Source organism: Vidua chalybeata, chromosome 8 (assembly GCF_026979565.1).
Source record: "Vidua chalybeata isolate OUT-0048 chromosome 8, bVidCha1 merged haplotype, whole genome shotgun sequence".
Classification (NCBI taxonomy): Eukaryota; Metazoa; Chordata; class Aves; order Passeriformes; family Viduidae; genus Vidua; species Vidua chalybeata.
Genome location: NC_071537.1, coordinates 34,227,466 through 34,247,964, shown reverse-complemented (window position 1 = coordinate 34,247,964; position 20,499 = coordinate 34,227,466). Strand labels below are relative to the sequence as shown.

General features: G+C 44.7%; 2 protein-coding genes across 4 annotated transcripts; both read left to right on the top strand.

Moving 5' to 3' along the window:
• Positions 1-4,551: 4,551 nt before the first annotated feature.
• Positions 4,552-7,217, top strand: SRGN (serglycin). The gene is made up of 3 exons (XM_053948845.1): positions 4,552-4,774; positions 6,550-6,697; positions 6,851-7,217. The coding sequence occupies exons 1-3, from the start codon at positions 4,684-4,686 to the stop codon at positions 7,062-7,064; spliced, it is 453 nt and encodes a 150-aa protein (XP_053804820.1). The 5' UTR covers positions 4,552-4,683; the 3' UTR covers positions 7,065-7,217.
• Positions 7,218-7,623: 406 nt separating this feature from the next.
• VPS26A (VPS26 retromer complex component A) lies at positions 7,624-20,407 on the top strand. 3 transcript variants are annotated; one of them, XM_053948842.1, is made up of 10 exons: positions 7,778-7,916; positions 10,218-10,353; positions 10,868-11,017; positions 12,703-12,775; positions 14,805-14,961; positions 15,367-15,531; positions 15,958-16,064; positions 17,043-17,111; positions 17,680-17,822; positions 18,689-20,407. In XM_053948842.1, the coding sequence occupies exons 2-10, from the start codon at positions 10,252-10,254 to the stop codon at positions 18,800-18,802; spliced, it is 1,080 nt and encodes a 359-aa protein (XP_053804817.1). In that variant the 5' UTR covers positions 7,778-7,916; positions 10,218-10,251; the 3' UTR covers positions 18,803-20,407. The 3 variants fall into 3 exon arrangements, with proteins under 3 accessions (XP_053804819.1, XP_053804817.1, XP_053804818.1); XM_053948844.1 differs by lacking the exons at positions 7,778-7,916; positions 10,218-10,353 and adding an exon at positions 7,624-7,691; XM_053948843.1 differs by lacking the exon at positions 10,218-10,353.
• Positions 20,408-20,499: the final 92 nt, after the last annotated feature.

Here is a 20,499-nt window from a genome sequence, read left to right as displayed (position 1 = left end):
TTGGCTGCTGTGTCATGTCTTAACAAGCTGTTGCTTTTAAACTTTTAGTCCTGAAATTGCCAGCCAAAACCTTCTGCTGCTCTGTGCTTCAGCAGATGGAAGGAGAAAGCATCAGCAGTCCCAGCAGCAAGGAAAGCTGCTTTTTCCACCTGAAGGACAGGCCTGTTGCTTGGTTAAGTTTCTGGAAGAGAGGGGAGATTGCTAATGGGGAAAGGTTGTGGGCAGCTTCCTGTCTCTCAGCAGCTGTGCTCAATTTTGATGCAGCTGTGGCTTTCCAGCAAAGATCTCCCCCTTCACCATGGGAAGACAAAAGGAGTTGCTCTTCTGTGAGATCTAGATGGCAGTGAGTGCCTGCTTTCTACGTGATAAATTTCTTCAGTGCTTCCTTACAAGATCCAAATCTTATCTGCAAGGACCAGGCCTTGATGCTGCCCTCAGAGGAGAGAGGCGGTATCACGAGAGGCCGAGGGATGCCTTGGGCTGCCTGGGCCATGATGCTCTGGGAGCAGGGGTGAACACGGGTCAGGTGTTGAGCTCAGATGTCATCCAGGTTAAGAATTAATTTTTACTCAGGGCTGAATTTAGAAATCCCCCCAGCTGGACCCAAACCCCTCTCTCTGGGTTGCCAGCTCTTTGCTATTTTGAAGAGGAGAGATTTTTGGTTGGTTGGTTGAACATGAGCTGGTGGCAAAAGGACTTCTTGCCTGGAGAGCAGCTCACTTCTGAAGGGCATCAAGGGTGATTTTGGGCATTTAACAGCACAGCTCATGGGTATCCCTGAGATAGACCAATGTGCTCAGGACCTGTTGGATATCCAGGTCTCATGAATCTCATCCCACTTCAGCAGTGAGTGTCAGGGAAGAAAACTGTTCTGCCTTCCTAAAAGGCAAGATGGGCAAAAGAAATTCTTGTGTTGAACCCCGCTGCCATTCAGACACTCTCCCCTGTGCTCTATCCCCTATTCTTTTTCTGTTGCCATCATTCTCTCTTGTTTCCAGCTCTGCTTCTAACAGATGTAGCCTTTTCTGTACTGGCTGCTCCCCAGAGCAGCGACCTGTAAAATATATGTATTTCTACTTTCTCAGCAGAGCAAATAAGAGCTGAGCATCACAGGCAGGGCCCAGCACTTCAGGACCCCCCCAGTTGTTCCACCCATGGCTTTGCTGCTCCATGGGGATGAGTGTTTGAGGGGTGCAGGGGTCAGCTTGGATTCCCATGGAAGCCAGGGCCGAGCTCCTATCAGCTAAGGCAAGGGAAAACCTGAACTGAGAGCAGAGCGACCCCACAGCACTTAGGGTTTATCTGATTTCTGAGCAGTTGTCAATGAGAAACTTCTTTATCAGGACCCTGCCTGGACAGATAGTGCCTTGCCTTTGAGCCTCCCTGATAAGCATCTGGGGGTGCCCCTGCACCCATGGGAGTCCATCTGTCCATCTGGCTGCCTGTCAGGAATACAGGCAGCAAAGTAAACCTGTGCTGCCTGCTGAGGAAAAGCAGCAGAGGGAGTGGCCTGACACTGCTATGCCAGACTACTCCTCTGGACCAATCTGCTCCCTCAGCATTTACCTGGGCTCGAGCAGAGAAGGGGTTGATGTCCAATGATTTGGCTGAAACACCCCTGTGATGCCCCTCTGGCTTCCTGCTGGGGTTTCCTTTTGCCCCATATTCTGCCTTCCTCAGCAGAGTAGATGTCCCTGTGCCAGGCACTCCTGCAGTGTGGTCCACATTTGGTGATGTTACTAAATGAGTGATTACTCCTGAGCCAGCTGGGAGATACAACAGCCCTGTAAGTTACTACTAAGGAGCAGTTTCTCACTTTAGATTTTGAAGTGTTTATTGTAAGACTACTCCCAGATTTTTCAGGCACATAATGGGAAGCCCTGGGTGTCTGCTCAGGGGTCAGGGTGCACAGTGTCAAGGCAGCCTTCTCCCTCCACCTGCTCCCCGATCCCCAAATTAATGCCTTACAAAAATGCAAAAGCAAGAGCTTTGCAGGTTAAGAAATCTGCTTTGCATGTGATTTGAAAATAATGGCAGCACTTCAGTGCAGGAGCTGTAAGCAAGGCTCCAGGAGCAAACTGTGCTCTCAGATACCTGCTCCTCATTTATTTGCTTCTTTTTGTAGGCCTGTTCTGTTGGGATATTTAATCTTTCAGTTTGCATACACAGGATCTATGCAGGAAGAACATTATCCTACGAATCTTTCTCACAGTTTATAGAAGGCAAATTTGAGGTAGCTGACCTTGGTATGGTGACTGTGCTCTCCTCTTCGGATTTAAAATATTTAACTTAAAATCCTGTTTCTCTTGAACTCTGATAGTCATGCCATGGCACGTTTCAAGGTTAGAGTTCCAATATAGTTTAGCTCACGTGTTGTTCTCTGTTTAAAAAAAGAAAGTTCGTTAACTTTCAGCAGTTTGTGGCCTCTAGCCTAAGACAAGATTTTTTTTAAATTAGAGCTGATTATTTTCATTGTATGTCTTGAGTGGTTTACAGATGGTGTTCCTTGGGCATCCCACAGCATTCCACAAAGGGCGTGCTTTACTTTTAACTCCTGCACATCCCAGACTGTTTCAGATCCAGGTCTCCAATCACTTCCACGTATTTAGGAAGGTGGAAAACTCTTCACTTGCCAAGCGCAGCGGGATGTGGGCACCGGCAGAGCGCAGCAGGGCAGGAGATGGGCACAGTGCCCCCCCCGCAGGCTTCAGGGCCCTGTTACACAGATGTACGTGAGACAGGAGTGAAACATTTGCTTTGGACTTCCCACAGCTACCAATTGTAAAGCGATCTCATTTCCTGAGGCGTGCTGCAGACACAGAAAAATATAACAAAACTGTGTGGCAAAACTGCCAGTGCTACAAGTTCCCCCATCAGCCGATGGCACAAGACAGATAACTCGAGATCTCCCTCCAGATACAGGGAATGCGCAGCTCCCCTACCCACAGCAGCTCCCTCAGTTGCCCGTTACTGTGCCCACTGGTGGGCATCGCTCTGGCTTCACCCCATGGGCATCCAGTGCCACGGTGGAAAATGCCCTGGGCTGCTGGGAAGGGCAAAAATAGCCAGTGGAGTTTTTCTTTGTCACACGGGGGTTGTTTGTGCACGGAGGAGGGGTGTGGAACAGGTCAGCGTGTACCCGTGATCTGCAGAAAGTGAGAGGTGCTATTGCAGGGATGGTTTCCGCAGCCTCCAGCAAGGGGAGGCTGATTATCTCCCTCCCGTGGTTGCCCAGCTTCCTATTGATGCTGAGCACTGCCTTAAACAAAAAGAAAAGAAAAAAGAGCTGATGCTAAAAAGACAAAGTAGAAGTGAGGGTGGTAATAAAACCCACTGCACACGAGTCCTTCTGCACCTGCTTGGTTTGAGTCTTCTATTTTTCCCATGCCAGAGAAAAAGCCCCATGTGCAGAGGGTCAGAAAGCTGAACGCACAACTCAGTTCCTCAGTCTGATGGTAAATCCCAGCCTGGAGAGGGGAGGGAGCTGCTGGAGTCTCTTCTGCTGCTTCATGGGGTTTTGGTGGAACACCAAACCCTGGGGAAAGTCACTGCTCAGCCCAGATCCCCACTGGGGGCCTCTGTGGACTTTCCACCACATAAAAATAGATTTACCACAGACAACTTGCACTATCAGCCCCAGCAGTGACGAGGTTCTGTAGCACCTTCGGGCCCACACGTCAGTGCCCCAGTTAATCCAGCAGCACTCTGTACGACAGAAAAACCTCCACTGCTTTGATAACCTCACTGTTTGTCATTTCTTCTGAAGTGAACTCAAGCCTGGTTTAACCACAGCCAAAAGGCAAGCAAAAGGTATGAGCCAGCTGAAAGGGAGCTTCTATTTTTCTGTCTATATAAGAGCTTTCATGGCTTTTCAGATGTGTACCTTGTGGAGCCACATGTGATCTAAACCCTTTGCCACATTCCCTGGGGCATTTGCACCACACAATGATAATCTGGCCAAGCAAATTGCCTATGCTCTTCCAGAAGGAGTTGATATATTTCTACCAGGATATATTATCTAACTTAATACATTTTTTTTTCACTTCTACTGTGAATATCTATGATTCTGCTTAAAAAAAAAAAAACAACAAAAAAAAAACACCACCAGAAACCGAAAAAAAAAAAAAAAAAGCCTGGCATAAGATTCCAGAGATAATTTACTTCTGTGGAAAAAGATGATTCCCCAGTTGGTGAAACATGTACTGACTCTGAGTAGCTGGCTTCTAACCAGTCTGGTGGACTGGTGAGGGCTTGAGGCAGGGAAAAGCAGTGCCAGTGCTGATGCAAAAATGCAGTTTTTTGACCTAAAATCAGGGAACATTAAGCACTGCTTTTTCACTCTGGAGCCCTCTCAGCATTGGGCAGGGACTGGGTGGGATGTGTGCCTTGACCACGGGCTGCTGGCAGCACCACCTTCAGTCCATCATGGGTCCTGGGTTTGCTGTCCTGCTTGGGCAAAACAGGAGATGAAGGCAGAGGAACTTTTACTTTGGACTGATGAAGGCAGGAAGGCCACGGTGCTGGGCTTTTCTGTTCATGTCTCACTCCTGTCAATCAGGAAGTGGTGACGCAGGTTATGGGTTGGGTTTGAGGTTTTGGAAACTTTTTCTAAAAGTCGATCTCCTCGCTCCGTCTTATTTCTGAAGTGTGAGGCTGTGGTGAAGGCTGGTTGCGAGCAGAGGGATGCCAGCCAAGATGCAGCTCCTTATCAGATGTAACGGGAGGATTTTCCTGGCTATTTGTCTAATCCTCTTTGTGGGATACACAGCACAAGGTAAAACGGGGCGGTTGTTCTCAGTAATCCTCTTTCTGGGCCATGCAGCGGAGGCCAAGTAAGCAACCTCAGAATTTTACAAACTGGCCTTCTTTTGGGTGTAATGAAATCTGCTCAGAAAGTCTGTTTTGCTAATGTTTCCTTTTCTGGGGGAGGGGGGGGAATGGCAAGAAAATGTGCTTTTTGCAATTGGAGCATTTCAGTTTTTGAGAAAAGACTTCATAAAATATGTTGTTGCATGTGTGTATGTTTTCAGCCTACATATCTCAATATATATTTTTCTAAATGTCCCTTCCATAGTGGTCTGGTTACTGCTGTTACTCAGTTATGAGTTACAGACACAGTGTGTAATATGTCATAACTCCTACGGTCTGCTTTCTGGGGGGAGCAGGAAAGGAAACTAGTTGTAAGTATGAGGAAACTAAACGGTTTATTCCGTAAAACATTGCAACATACACCACTACAATGACAAAAGGGAAATATTGATTCGTGATGCCGTGCCCCATGGATTTTTTTTCTCATGAGAGAAAAACTGCTCTTCAAGCACGTAGAGTATAATTTGTCCACAAACCAAAGCTGTGATAGCTATAGGCTCTCAACATGCATTACCACTCGGAGGCTGGTCTTTGAGGGATTATGGTCTGCTTGTTCTATGTTGCTTATTTGCAAATTTTTCAGCTGCAGCTGTTTGTTTTGTTGCCACTGATATTATCAAAAACCTTCTTAATAATAGGTGAGGAGAAGAAAATAAGTATGAAAAAGGAATATACTGTAGAGGCAGCAGGAAATTACACCTGTGAGATCTTTTTTCTTTTACAGAAGAGTGTAGGAGGTAGCTGAAAGTCATCCAGTACATTATGGAAATATATAGGGCAATAGAGAAGTGTAATTACAGAAAGATATTCCCAGGAAACTGAGAAAAAAATAGATAAAATGCCAACAGGTTGAGAATGCACCAGGAGGTTTCTGAACAAATTAATTACATGAGACCAAGAGGAAGGATGAAATGTCACTGCTCCTATCTTTATTTTGTGATCCTTATTTTGTCATTTTGGTGTTTTTTGAAGACCCACATTTTCAGTGACAGCCCCAGTCAGGCACCTGGGGAGCACCAGAACTGAGAACCTGGGTTTACAAAACCTTATGGTGTCTAGGAGACACCTGAACTGTCTCTCCTCTGGCAAGTGCTCCCAGAACCTCCATAAACCCCAAACCTGCTCCCGTGGCACACCTTGAGTTCCTCACGTCCCCACCAAAATTCCACCTGTTGAACTTGAAGGGGCAGAGCTGGAGCCATCAGAGGAAGGAGAGCACAGGAGCCAGCTCTCTGCTGGGCGCCTTGTCCCCAGAGGTTTGCACATTATTTTCACATACCTCCACCTTCAAGGAGAGCTGCAGGAGGCTGAGCCCCCAGGTCCCCCGTGGCTGTGCCATACTGTGAGCTGGGCATGAGCCTTGCTGTGACAGCAGTGCTTTCCCATGGACTTCTGCTGCTGTGTGTGAGGGGATTCCCTGGGATTTTTCACGGACTTCCTGGTGCCATGTTCGAGACGTGCCTGATGTCTCTGATGATAAAAATGTCACTTAGGATGTCAGTAGCCATTAAAAAAGAAAAGAGTCTTTATGGTTACTTTACTTTTCCAGAGGTTGAGCAATCAGGGCCACGCAGATTACTTTCATCCACTCCTTTTAGCCTTATTAGGTGCTCATAAAGTTTGTAGGAACGGTGAATAATGTCCTGGTCCTCGTGGACAATGTGTGGCTGATTCCATCAGGTGCTCCGATGCAGAGGGCGAGGTACAAGAGGGTGAGGTGCCGGCCTGACGCCTGGTCTGCTAACTGCATCGAAGAGAAGGGGCCCTGGTTTTACATGCCCTCTGGTGGGGCCAACAGGATCCTTCCTCCCAAGGCAGACCCGTCCTTGTAAGTTCATTTGCCACGTGATTGTCATTAATGCTAGCACCCCAAAATGTATTATTCCTGCCTTGACAGTCCTGTCGCAGCATGGCTCGCCCACGGTAACGTGAGGCTTTGATGTGTTCATCTAAGAGAGAAAATTGCCACTCTGTGTTTCAGGATGAAGAGATACCAGGAGCTGGGGGATATATTCCCTCTGTCAGATGAGGATTCTGGCTCCGGGTCCAACACCATGGTGGAAGAAGAGCCAGCCTCTGGGTCGGGGCTTGGTGACAATGACAGCTTCTCTGAGGCGAAGCTGCCTGTCTTCCTGGAGAGCCTGCGAGGCAGCGAGCTGAAGGAAAAGCTGTCGGAGGAGGATTTGCTCCTGTAGGGCTGGAGACGTCCGCCTCACGTGCCGCTCCCTCGCCTCTTCCCCAGAGCCTCACCCGACAGCCACGAAGCGGTTTTAAACCAGCACCAATAAAAACTCTGCCTTAAGATCTTTACTGCTTTCAATACTTACTAAAAGCATTGTTGTTCAGTCTGAACTGCCTTTTTATGTGTGCGCGTGCAGCAGCCATCCCAATGGTGGGGGGGGGGAGCAACAGTGATGGGTGCGCAGCCAGCTCTGTGGGAAAGTCACCGTGCTCTGAGGGGATAAATTCCAACCCTTTGTGCGCTGGGAGACGCCTGCGCTTTTCCAGCAGTCAGCCAATGGGGTATCCCGAAAAGGAGCGCGAATTCCTGCCGAAAGGAGAGATTTACTACCGCGGGTATTTCCTGAGGGGACCCCCACAGCGCTGCCGCCTCCCGGCCGCCAGGCGGCGCCCTCCCGCGGCGGGCACGGAGCTGGAGGGGGCGGTCACGTGCGGCGGGGCGTGGTCCCGGCGCGGGGATGGGCGTGGCCTGGGGGGGGGGGAGACCCGTAAGGTCACATGACCAGGGGCGCGCGGCCGGGGGCGGCTGGTGCTGGTGCGCGCGGGGCCGGGGTCGGGCCGCGGAGGGGGCGCGTACCATGGTGAGTGCGGGGGGGGCGGGCTGGTGGCGGTTGTGAGGGGTGTGCAGGGGGCGCGTACCATGGCGAGTGCGGGGCGGGGGGGGGCAGCGCCGATCCGCCATCGCCTGAGGCGGCGGCGGCGGCCTGGGCAGGGCGGTGCCTCCTCTCCCGCTCCTTCCTTCCAAAACCAAGGATTTAGGGGGTTATTAATTTTATTTGCGGATAAAGAGTGCCCGCATGAGCTCGGTAGGGCGGGGTTTGGCGGTGAGACTGGGGTTCCGTGTGCCCCGCACAGCTGCCGGCGGGGAGAGCGCCCGGGCGGACCTGGGCTTATGGGGATCTTCCGGCAGTGCCGTGAGGCAGCGCTGGCGGCCGTGGGCTCCGATCCTTGCGGAGCACACCCGCCGGGAAACGGCGGCCGCCTTGCGCCTGGCAGGCTGGGCGAAGTGCTCGGTGTGCTCCCATGAAGAGGTTAAAAAAAAAAAAAAAACAAACCGTGCTGTAAGGAGTCGTCTGGACCGGTGGCTTTGTGGCCCTGGCGTGTTGGGGTTCCTTCACACATGTCTCGTGAGCGTGCGGAGGCTGCTCAGCGCTCCGTGTGTCGCTGGCGTTTCTGTACCCTCTGTCAGCCGCTGGCATTCCTGCAAGTCCTTCCGTGCAGCTATTACACTCCGGGGCTGGACGCAGCTTGGGTTTGGTCCTGATGTAGCAGAATCTCCAGCGTCTGTCTTTTGCACGAAACCAAGAGCTTAGCCTGGCATTTGGCCAGTTTCTGGAAACCCCAGTTCTCCGCCTGCATTCTCTTAAACTGTAACACAGTAAGCCCTATGATAGCTATCTAAAATACTTCTTGTTTTGCATAGTTTCCCCGCAGCAGTATCTTCGGTAGCCGCTGGAGCAGATGCCTGCTGCTGACTTCTTTATTTCATATGTTCTTGTTCTCTCTGAAGGAGATTATAGCTAATCTCAAAGGAGTGCAGTTGAAATATTTACATGCAGTCTCCTGAGAAGTGAAGTGTTATCAATATTTGGTCTGGTTGACCATTTAAATGGTTAGCCTGTAATTCAGAAGGTACTGTGAGAGCATCCTGTATAGTTTGCTTAAAGGCAATGTGTTTCCTTGTTTAGTTGGAGGGGAGTATAAGACTAATCTGGAAAACAAGTACAGTTTGAAGGAGAAAAGGTGGCCATGCTCAAAAGTATCTTGTGTTTAAACGGTCTTACAATTTGGAATTCCTGTTGAAACTTTCTGCTTTTTCTCTTGCCCTTCCCCAGAACCCAAGAATCAGTAATGATTCTAGTATGCACTGTTTAAAAAACAAAAAGAATTTCTCAGCAGTCTGTACAAATCTGTGCTTGGCAGAGCCTTGGAGGACATTTTGGTCTTCTGTCTGCTGGCATTGTTGGTCATCTGCTGCTGCTTTCACCTCAGAATGTGTAGTAGATGTAACAGGGTTTCAGTTGGAGTCAAACACATCTTTGTGGGTTGAAGGGGGGGCGATTGCTGAGCACATACAAAGTCAGTTTAGTCTTGTGTGAATCGCTGTTCTGTAGCTCCAGCTTGCTCTGTGTCCTCTCTTCTCCAGGAGGGGTGAGCATGAAGTCACCCAGTGTTCCTACTGCTAAGCACTAGCATTCAGATCAAATCTTCTCCTAGGCTCTTTGTTTTTTATGCTGCATTTCAAACTTCAGGTCCCCAGAATGTCTTGGAAAGAGTTCTCACTCCTTTTTTTCACTGTTAAATTGATGAAGTGGCAGTGACTGTGTTGTTTAACCCCAGCTGGCAAGAAAACACCACCACAGCCGCTCGCTCATCTCCCCACCTTGGTGGGATGGGGAGGAGAAGCAAAAGTAAAACTTGCAGGTTGAAATAACATTTTAATAATTGAATCAAAGCAAAATATAATAATGGTAAAAAAAATCAATAATAATAAAAAAAAGGAAACGTGAACGAGTGATGCACGATATAGTTGCTCACCGCCTGCTGACTGATGTCAGACCCCTGTCAGCCCCTTCTGGGTAACACCCCCAGTTTATACACTGGGCAGGACATTCTGAGGTGTGGAATATGCCTTTGCCTGGTTTGGGTCACCTGTCCTGGCCATGCTCCCTCCCAGCTCTTTGGTGTACCTCCCCAATGGCAGCATGAAGCACAAAAACGTCCTTGACTTAGAATGAACCTGACTTAGCAACAACTAAAACCTCAGTGTGTTATCAATGTTATTCTCAGACTGAATCCAAAAAGCAGTGCTGTATCAGGTACTGAGAAGAAATTAACTCTAGAGGAACTTACATCTAGAAGAAGTTATCTCCAGCCAAAACCAGGACGGACTGTTTCACGTATACCAAATTCATCCGGTTGAAGCAGATGTTCTCATGGAGAACATAGTGTAATTTCTCAAAAACCCACAAAAATCACACTGAATTAGTGAAGTGTCATCTGCTTTAGTACATCAAAGCAGATTAGTGCCCAAATCTTTGGAGGAAAATGTTGGCTTTTGTACTAATCTTGTTGAGTTTCCCATAGAGTACTAACATGTTTTGCAGCTTCTTGTAAGAAGTGTTTGTGTAAGATCAAAGGATGATCTCTCGCGTTCTTGCGTTCGGTGCCGGTCAAAAGTTTGAGCGCGGAGAATGCCGGGGGAAGGCGAGGACAAGCCCTGTGCCTGGAGCAGTGTTACAGGTACCCCTGTGACAGGCACTCTCTGATGGCAGCCTTGTGCAGCTGAGGTGGGCTGTGTGAAGAGCTGCTGCCTCTCAAAGCTGCTAAGACAGCTGTGATGTGTAGGCAGAGGCAGCAAGTAAAATCCCTAGTCCGCTTCCCCAGCCACGGGGATGCTTTGGGCTTTGCATTGTATCCCCTGTTATTGTTTCTTTCCATTCTACTTTCCTCTAGTGTTTGGATTTTTTTAGTGGTAGTAATGGCAATTATGCTGTGTGCTTCTTATAAAACGTGATATTTTGTAAGAGCTGTCACTGCTTGTTACTGACCTGATTTCAGTTATTTGCTAGATGAACAGCTGTCCTTTGTCACCACTATTTCTTGGGTCTCTGATACATAATGGCTTTGTAACTTCGTGGAAGCACAAATGGTTTTTCCCCAGCATATAGTGTACAGCTGCAAGTAACACCATAAACACCACATTGAAAATGGAGTGTCCACTGTGTAGTAATTTATCCAGTTCTTGTTATTCCAGAGTTTTCTTGGAAACCTTTTCGTTCCTGTTTGTGAGATCGATGTTGTACTTAATGATGCTGAAACACGAAAACCTGCAGAAATCAAAACAGAAGATGGTAAAGTAGAAAAGCATTTTCTCTTCTACGATGGAGAATCTGTTTCAGGAAAGGTAAATTGTTATTTAAAAGTGACTATTAATTACTGTTCTGATTCTGGCATGCACATGCATGTTGGAAGGTAAATTAAAAACTGCTGTAGGAGCTGCATTTTCAACTTGTGTTGTTATTCAAAGAGGAAACTGTTTTGCTATGTATGTTTTTTTTACCCACAGTCATTCAGGCAGCTGATAGAAGTCAACATTTTTGAATGGTAACTGTTTATTTATTTCCAGTCATATTATGAATGAGCTTTTTTTGCAATGGTGTGCAATCCTGCCATTGCTTCTGATGAAAAAACTGTTCCAAACTGGATCCCCTGCTTCCCCTTCCCATTCAACTCCAAAATCCACAATCCAATACAGGTAACAGTAATTTTTGGCTGGGCAGTCAGAAGTTTGCATACCCTGAAGATAAGCCTTGGCTTCCATGCCCTGAAGTGATTTCTGGATTGCATCAGAGGAGCAACAGAGGAGTAACATATGAAGCTCAGCTGACTGCTGAGTTAACAAGAGTTTTTCTTACTGGGAAAAAAGACAATGAAGTTGAGATTGCCAGAGGGATTTCCCTACATTCAGTATTGCACCTAGGCACTCCGTGCCCTCACTCTGTTTTACTGGAGCTATTCTCACTCTGAGCATTTCTGTTATAATTCATTTTTCCTTCAAAAGACTTGAGTTGGGTGTTGTTGGGTTCTGAGATTGACTTCTGAATGCCTGCTTTGATTTTGATCTTGACTGACCTATATCACTGGGCATCTTCCTGATCTGGCCTTACCTTTCTGTAAAAAGATCCTGCTTCTCTAGAAGGATCCTTCCAGGGATGTGAAGGGCCACAAGATGAGCTTCAAACCCAGGAAACTGAGGGAGAAGCTTATGATGACCTGCTGGAGCACTGCTTGCTTGTATGGGGGATGCTGAGAAGTGCCTGATGAGTTTTGGCTAACACAGGCACAGTGGCATGAGGAGGTCTGGGAGAACAGAAATTTTTTGGACAGCTTCTCTCTACCCCATCCTTTTTTTCACCACAAATATGGATTGCTCCAGTGGTTTACTTCCTACTCAGATAGTGACAGTGTGCTGGATTTTGTAGAGGAATTTCTCTGGTCAACTCTGCCTTATAAGAAAACATACTATATGCTTAATATTTTCATATTTCAATACAACATAACCTTGTGGAATCCTTGTCTGTTTTTGAGAATCAGAGTCACAAGAGAAAGTTTTCATAGTAGGTTTCATTATCTGTTATTTTTCATTGACTTAGCCAACACCAGTATTTATCTGTCTGCCAGAGAAGGGACTGAAGCTCACATGACTTGAAAGGAATCAATCTCATGGCATTTAATTTTTGAACTTCCAGATGTGACTGTCAGAAGACGCTTTGAACTTTGACGACTGGCTCTGCTTGAGCTCTGGCTTGGATACTTAATTTTGGGACTTGAAAGTTCCAATTTTAGTTATAAAATTCAGTCTCGTGGATGATTAGATTTTTCTTGAATGTTTTAGTGCTGCCTTGGAAATGCTTAATTTCATCATCAGCTGTTTGAATTGGCTGCCTTCAGATGGGGCTTTTGAGAAGAGATCTTGCTTTCCATAGGCTTGTACTAATATGTTTTCCTTTTTACTGCGATTGCGTTAGGGTGAAAATGTTGAAAAAATGTAACTTGTGTTTGTTCTTTTGTTTTGTTTTACCTTGACAGGTGAACGTCTCCCTTAAACATGGGAAGAGGCTAGAGCACCAAGGAATCAGAATTGAATTTGTAGGACAAATTGGTGAGTTTAGGCTATAAAGGCACTTTTAGGTGCTTGTGTTTCATGGAACTTGGCACTTGTGACTATCAGCAGTTAGGCTCAGACAATGCAACCTGTTCTGATCAGTGGGTGATAAGGGCCAGAGGAAAGTTGTTTTCCTTACTTTAAAGCAAGTGATGTACTAATTTGTGCTACTCAGAAAGTCATTGGGAGAAAGATACGTACGTGGGAGGGAGAACTGGGTTGGTGAGTCTCAGACTAGCTAAAAGTTGGATTAGTAACCACTAGAGATTTAGGAAAATGAAACTAGTGGGCTTTTCTGAAAGAGAAGAGGCATAGAAAAGAAATGAAGAGGCAACTTATAGCAAAATACTTTTAAAAATTCTATGGTAGCTGGTTTTTTAAAACCTATTAGAAATGTAAATTTCTTACAACTACTGAAGTCTGCTTAGAGTTGAACTATGAGGAATCTTTATTTTATCTAACTTCTTACCAGTCCAGGTAATCTCTCTGCACTCTTGGTGTGATGATAAAATTCCTTCCCTCTCAGAGAGCTCTTTGCATTGTTGTCCCCCTTGGAAGTAATTACTCAAGTTTCAGCCTCATACTTTAAACGGAATTTCACAAATTTTCTATTTCTCATCAGTCAGTAGGCTCCAGTAGTCTGTGTCTGAAGTTTTGTATAGCACATATGACTGAGACCTGGCACCTGCTGCTTTATACTTGGAGGTTTTGATCAGTGAGGTTGTAAAATTAAACTTTGAGAATAAATCAGCACTGTGATGGGAGTGAGGCATATAGACAGAGGAAAAAAGAGCTCAGGTATGTCACCTTCATTTAGTCTGTTGTCTTCTAACAGCTGTACAGATTGCTTTTCATCTGCTCTTGACTTACACATATAATTCCCTAGGTGAATTTCATTTGATGAAATTTCTTGAAATTCATGCATTTCTGGGCCTTTCTGTTGAGCTGCATTTGGAAGTCCACAGAGTTATGCAGATGTGGTTTAAACTACTGCTCTTTGTACTAGTCCATGTTTTCTTGCATCCTTCCAAGTGTCAGTATAGAAATGCAGAAAGCGTTCCAGTAGAGTGATCTCTGCACTATCTGCAGACTAACTCCATATCAAACCTGTTTTTTAAACCAGCTCTTCAGAGTACAGCTTTTCTGACTGACTGGCACAAAAAGTATTTGATATCCAGCATTAGATAAATGCTTGTCCCAGCAAACTAAGTACATTTTTAGACAATTTGTGGTCATATTAGAAAATAGGAGTTACTAGTTAGTGTCAGTTTCTACCACATTGGCAGTGATAAATTGTGGAGTTGGTCTATTTAATTCATTTATTCTTTTCTGAAAAACTTCAGTCTGTGTAACACCAACTACCAATGCTGATGTTCAGTTTTGAATGGTAGAGAAGCTTATTTTTAGATACTGAAGTGTTTGGGTTCTGATTTTAGGGTAATTCTTGGTGAGAATTGCACAACACACATCTAGGAATTAATCACCGACACTGCTGTGGGGACAGGAGATGCTGTTGCTGTGAAACTGCCTTTGTTTCCAAATGACTGACTTAGACCAGGGGTCATAATAAGCCATTTGACTGTAGTCTAGTAGTAATAATAAATTATTTGCTAGATGTTAATCTGCAGACCAGATTAGGATCACTGGCCTGTCCTAAATAAGGCAGTCCTGACATTGCTTAGATTTTGTCCCTGCAGCAATAAATGCTGGAAGCCAAAACCAGGCAATGCTTAATTACAGAGCATGCGAAGCAAGAAGTACTTATTAAAGCTAGCTAAACTGTCATTAACAAACAATGCCATGCTAGTGAAGCTCTCAAAGTGTTCTCTTCATTCCAATTAGTTCTTTAGGCTTGCTAACTGTAGGTTGCTAGAACTGGAGGTAATTCGAAAACCTGAATAAAACATTTGGTCAAATATGTGTGTTCTAAGTTAATTGCTTCTGTTATACTTTCCCAAATTAGAGACAATTGTGTTGGCTAAAAATAAACACTGAAACATATTTTTCTTTAACTTTCTAACTTTAGAACTCTTCAATGACAAAAGCAATACCCATGAATTTGTAAACTTAGTGAAAGAACTGGCCTTACCCGGAGAACTGACACAAAGCAGAAACTATGACTTTGAATTCATGCAGGTTGAAAAGCCATATGAATCCTACATTGGTGCCAATGTCAGACTGAGGTTTGTAACTTATAAACCTTTTTTTTCCTCTCCTCCCCTGCAGAAAATTCATAATTTAGCAATTATACTGCCCCCTCTTGTGCCTTGATTGGAGTTGTGGAGATTTTAACACAATGTGGTCTTTTCTACTTAATTTGGAATCGCTCAATGCTGTTTTTATAAATAAAATTCCTCCTGTTCAATCAAGTGAAGACAGTCCAGTTTTCCTTTAAAAGAAAAACCCATACCCACAACTGAAGAAAACACTCCCACACGTGAGTGTTTTGTCTTGTATTTTGGTGTCTTACTCTATTCTACATAGTCTCATGAGATTGTACATTGGTCTTTCAAAGAATAGCTGTACTTCAGAACACGAGGGCTCTTAGTTCTGAATAATTCTCGCTAATCCAGTGGCTTTTTTCCTAGGTATTTTCTAAAAGTGACAATAGTGAGACGGCTGTCAGACTTGGTGAAAGAATATGATCTGATTGTTCACCAGCTCGCTACGTACCCAGATGTAAACAACTCCATCAAAATGGAAGTAGGCATTGAAGACTGTCTCCACATAGAGTTTGAATACAATAAATCAAAGTAAGTGTCACAGCAAAATGCTATTAAGTAAATAACTTGGTATAAAAGGGTACAGTATGTAATATATGGTGACCAACTTCACCTTCTGGAGACTTAAAATGTAAAGTACTAATTACACAAAGGCCTTTTTGAGTTACAATGGGCTGTTCTGTCTTCAGTACTAACAGGAAGGTCACTAGCAAATACTTAAGACTTACTTTTTGCACTTACACCTTTTCAGTATGACTGATAGCACTTCCCTTTACTGATAATGATGGAATGTTGGAAATATTGCAGTTGCTTTGGTCTGGCTGAAGTGCTTAGTTCACTGGGGAAGTAAGCTCCAAGTAGTTTCCAGGCAGATAACTGCCTGTGTGACTTGTGTTCAAGAAGGTGCAAAACTTGTGTTTATTCTTTAACAAAACCCCCCGTTTTGTTTTCTTAAAGGTATCACTTAAAGGATGTGATTGTTGGAAAAATTTATTTCCTCTTAGTAAGAATAAAAATTCAGCACATGGAGCTGCAGCTGATCAAAAAGGAGATTACTGGAATTGGTAAGAGAAACAAAGTCCAGTTGAAATGGCAGCTTGTGTGCCAGTTGAGCCTTGTGCAGACCTGGAGAGTGAAGTCAGTAGTTGCAGTGCTGGCTGAACCAGTGCTCCACCAGCTTTTTTCTCACTGGTGTTTGACTACCATTTGCATTTTGTGCTTTGGCAATAACACTTCGTAGTCAACACTGCCAGTTGTTTAATTGTTCTGGGGTTGTGACTCTTGTGACTCCTCACAAATGTGAACCCTTGTAAATGGCACTTGGGCATAAATACAAAGTAGCTTAATCTGCCTTAATTGATGAAGAACAAGGGAGGAGGTGTAAAGTGCATCCTGAAGACCCCCTTGCCTCTACAGGGATTGACTGGTTAAGGGGGCTTGTCATCCAAAAAATGGATATGATGGAAATACCAAGCGGCTTTGAAGCAGAAACAGCTTGATTATTGCAGATCAGGCTTGTACTCGCTGGAACAAGGCTGGAAGAGGCTGTGGCTCGTGACACTTCATTCCCCAGCAGCTGGGGTTCTTGGGAGCTTCTTGTATGGAGAATGAGAGAGTTTCCAGTAGAGGAAGGGCAGAAAGCTCTACTTTATTTCTGGCTGTTGAGCTGGCTGATAACCCTTCAGTTCCTTGTTTGAGCATGGCCTAGCAGCATCAGTTGCTAGCACTGCTCACCAAGCAGAGCAGTTCCAGGATTCCAGACCCTCTTGCTTGTTCCTTATTTAAAGCTTGCATATCCGGGGCTCCTTTGAAGCTCTGGTGCCTGCCTCATCTGTGTTAGCATGGTGGGGGGAGAGTAACAAAGATGCCCTGCCTGGGAGAGGGTTTTGCTTGCTTTAGCCATGTCTGACTTATGTGCAAGACAAGGGCAAAAGTGCAGGGCTGTGTTAATTTAAAAGATGCAGAATGGAAGTTGTTGTGATAAAACTTTGTGAATGTTTAAAACTGAAGTGTGTGTTCACACTAAAAACTTGTTTCACCAGGACCCAGTACTACGACAGAGACTGAAACCATTGCAAAGTACGAAATAATGGATGGTGCACCAGTTAAAGGTAAATAACTGTGATTGTTTTACAGGGGGAGCATTTAGTGTTAAAATCCTATTTTAAAATCTGGGGCAGAAGAGAGGACTTACACAATTCTTTTTAACTGGAGAAACCACACTTCTCCTTAGGTTGCTGAAATGATGATGCATTTTCTATTTGGAGGAGACATTTTCATGAACTTAGGGCATTTCCTTGGGATCCCAGTAACTTTTACTTTTATTTACCACTGGAAATTGTATGACTGATTCTTTCATCAAACCTGACTCCATGATGTAGAGCAGCTCTAGAGAGTTAAAAATACTGATCCTTCTGGCTTTCCTGGCTACCATGCTTGCACTGAGAAAGAGTTCTCACTTTTCATTTCATACTTGCTTTTGTGCTCAGTGTTATGTTTCTGATTTTTGGTGGGTATTTTTATGTCTTGTGCAGTCTGGTTTAGGTGTTTCTTTTTTTTTTTTAACCACGGAACAGCACAGACAGTGCTTGGGAAACTGCTTTTATTTTGCATGTTTTCTGAAACTGTATTAATTATTCCAGTTGTAAGGAACTCATTTAAGTTTTCTGGTTTTTGCAGGTGAATCGATTCCTATAAGATTGTTCTTAGCAGGCTATGACCCAACTCCAACAATGAGGGATGTGAACAAAAAATTTTCAGTGAGGTACTTCTTAAATCTGGTGCTTGTGGATGAAGAAGACAGACGATACTTCAAACAGCAGGTATGGTCTGTAGCAGTCCTGTTGCAGAATTATCTGGGCTGTTTTACATGCTGCTTTGAACCATGGCAGGTTAGAAGCCACCTGTGCTTCATGTGTGGCACAATCATTTCTGCTGGCAAGTGTGCTGACAGCTCTGTAGATGATGTCACCTTGCAGAAAAGGAGCCAAGGAGGACTGGAGGCAAGGATAAGGGTGCTCAGTACCATAGAACTTGCTTTGGGAATACCCAGAAAAAAACCACTGGGTGGGTAAAATGAGCTACTTTGCATTTGTTGCATTCCTTAAACTTCTGCAGAGAAATCTCCCCTCCTGCACTAGCCTGGGTTCAAAACTGCAAAGTCTTAATAAGGACCAAGGCATTTCACTTTTCACTAAAAGTGTTAGGCAGGATGAGGTGATGCTGAGGGAAGGTGTAGCCAAAAGGGTCACTGGAAGAAGCTGTGTGGATTAGATCAAAATCCTCTTACTACAAAGCAGACAAAACAGTATAATTAAACATGGAAAACAAGAGGGAGCTGGAGCATATGGTGGCTATGGTAGGCTTTGGGTTTTGAGAAAAGGAGGAAGAAAAATTTCTTGAACTCCTTAATAGTATTAAAATTGAGGGAGGCATAGTTAAGGAAGGGGTGACTGCTCAAGATTGCTCAAGCAGCAACTAAATATGTGAACTTAATGGTGGTGTCTTTCTGTTGCTTTTATATGAACTGCACTGATAAGTAGTGGGGATGCATTTTTTTGTGGACTCTCGTGTTTGGTTATCTTTTTTTATCTTCCCGAAAGTTTCAGTTTATCAGGAACTTAAGATACTTGATGCTGTTTCCTTATTGGCAACTATTGGTTTCAAGAGTGTTTTCTTCCTCAAATAGGAAATAATTCTATGGAGAAAAGCTCCTGAGAAGCTGAGGAAACAACGGACAAACTTCCACCAGCGATTTGAATCTCCAGAGTCACAAGCATCTGCTGAGCAGCCCGAAATGTGAACTGGTCTGAGGTGAAAAACTTTGCAGTGCTTCAGCAGGTTAAAGATGGCAGCAGCCTGTGGGAAAAGAAGGCCAGAATTCCCATTACAACTGTCTTCCTTCATCTTGCAGTGCTGCGTTTACCATGCTACTAAAGCGTTCTTCAGTTAAACAGTCAAGTATGTATATACATTTAAAATAAAGTGCTTTCTCAAACACTGGAACTTTCTTAAGCTACTATTTTATACTGCACATTTCCTTTTATTTGATAATGTTGTATGCACTTGGGTATGCAAAAGCTTAAATCTAGTTATTTCCATGCATGGTAGGCTGGTGTATTTGATTTTTGCTGCTCACCTCTACGATGTAGACTAAAAGCATTTCCCGTCTCTCATGTTGTTTATTGCATGTTTGTTTCCAATGTTGCTTATTTGCTTTGTTTTGTCTTGAAACTGCATTAAGACACAATTGACTAAATCACACTAAAAATCAAGGTTTATGGTGCATTTGTCCTAAAATCTCCCAATTACTACGTTAGACAGGGTTTAACTGAAGCTGCATGTACGTGCACTGTGACCGGAGCCTTCAGACCAGCGGTTCTAAGAGGCTTTGCATCTGTCAGTAACAGAGAATATTGGGAAGCATCTTTGCCCTCTCTCCCCCAGCTCTCTGTCAGACTTCTCTAAGTCTTTCACACGAGTTGCTCCTAACTTCTGGGGGCTCGTTACCCAGTAATTAGTGACTGTAGGGTTGAGTTCACCCTCAGGTGGTGAGCGGGTAAAGTATTTGAACATAGTTATCTTATTGATGAAGTAAATGCTGGTAACATTGATTATTTTGCAAATATGTGAAACTGTGTTTCCTCCTGGCTTCATGATTCCGCTGTCTTCACAGTCAGTGTCTAACTGTCCTGACAGGAGAGGCAAGATGTCCCCAAAGGACCTCTTAGAGCAAACAAGCTTCTTGTGGTCTTCTGCAAAGGTATTCAAAGCCAGGCAAGCCTTGAAACTTAGAACCTTGTCTGGCTCAGCAGATTGTTTGTCTTTATCATCATCTCATAGGCATTTAGTGTTTGAAGAAGTAGCTTAAAGGAGTTAAGTGTTCATCTGTTCACCACAGAGCGTGGGGTCTGTTGTCAGACCTGTGGCTTGGGCACAAATGGAAGCCTGCTGTGAGGAAGGCAACTTGCACTTGTAGTTCACTTGGCCTTTAAACCAAGGCTTCTCAGCTCCGGTGCAAGTGTCATTGGTAACCTTACTTTATGAGTAAGTAAATAATCAAATTACATTTCTGTAAGAACTGTTTTATTACTGCGGCACTTTGATAAAGCAAAGACTCTGTGTACTTTATGCTAGGATACTCCTAATGCGGATATCTTCGGCTGAGAGCAAATCCAACTCCCTCATGTAAGTGCCTGTTCAGAAACTTAGAAGAATAAAAAAAAAAAAAAAAAAACCCAACCAAATATTTTCATGGTCACTTGCATGTTGTAAACCTGGGAACGATGATTTTGAAAAACTTGATTGTACTTAACCAGCCTCAGATTGTGCAACCATGTATAACGAGCGGGGGGAAAACATCCTAAGCTGCTATTTGAATTATTAAACCAGCTGTATTCTCACTAAACCCGCCTCGTCTGTGTGTGAGGGGCGCTGCGCTCCCTCAGGGCGCCGGCGGGGGAGGCGGGCGGCGGCGGGGGCGGGCGGCGGCGGGGGGGC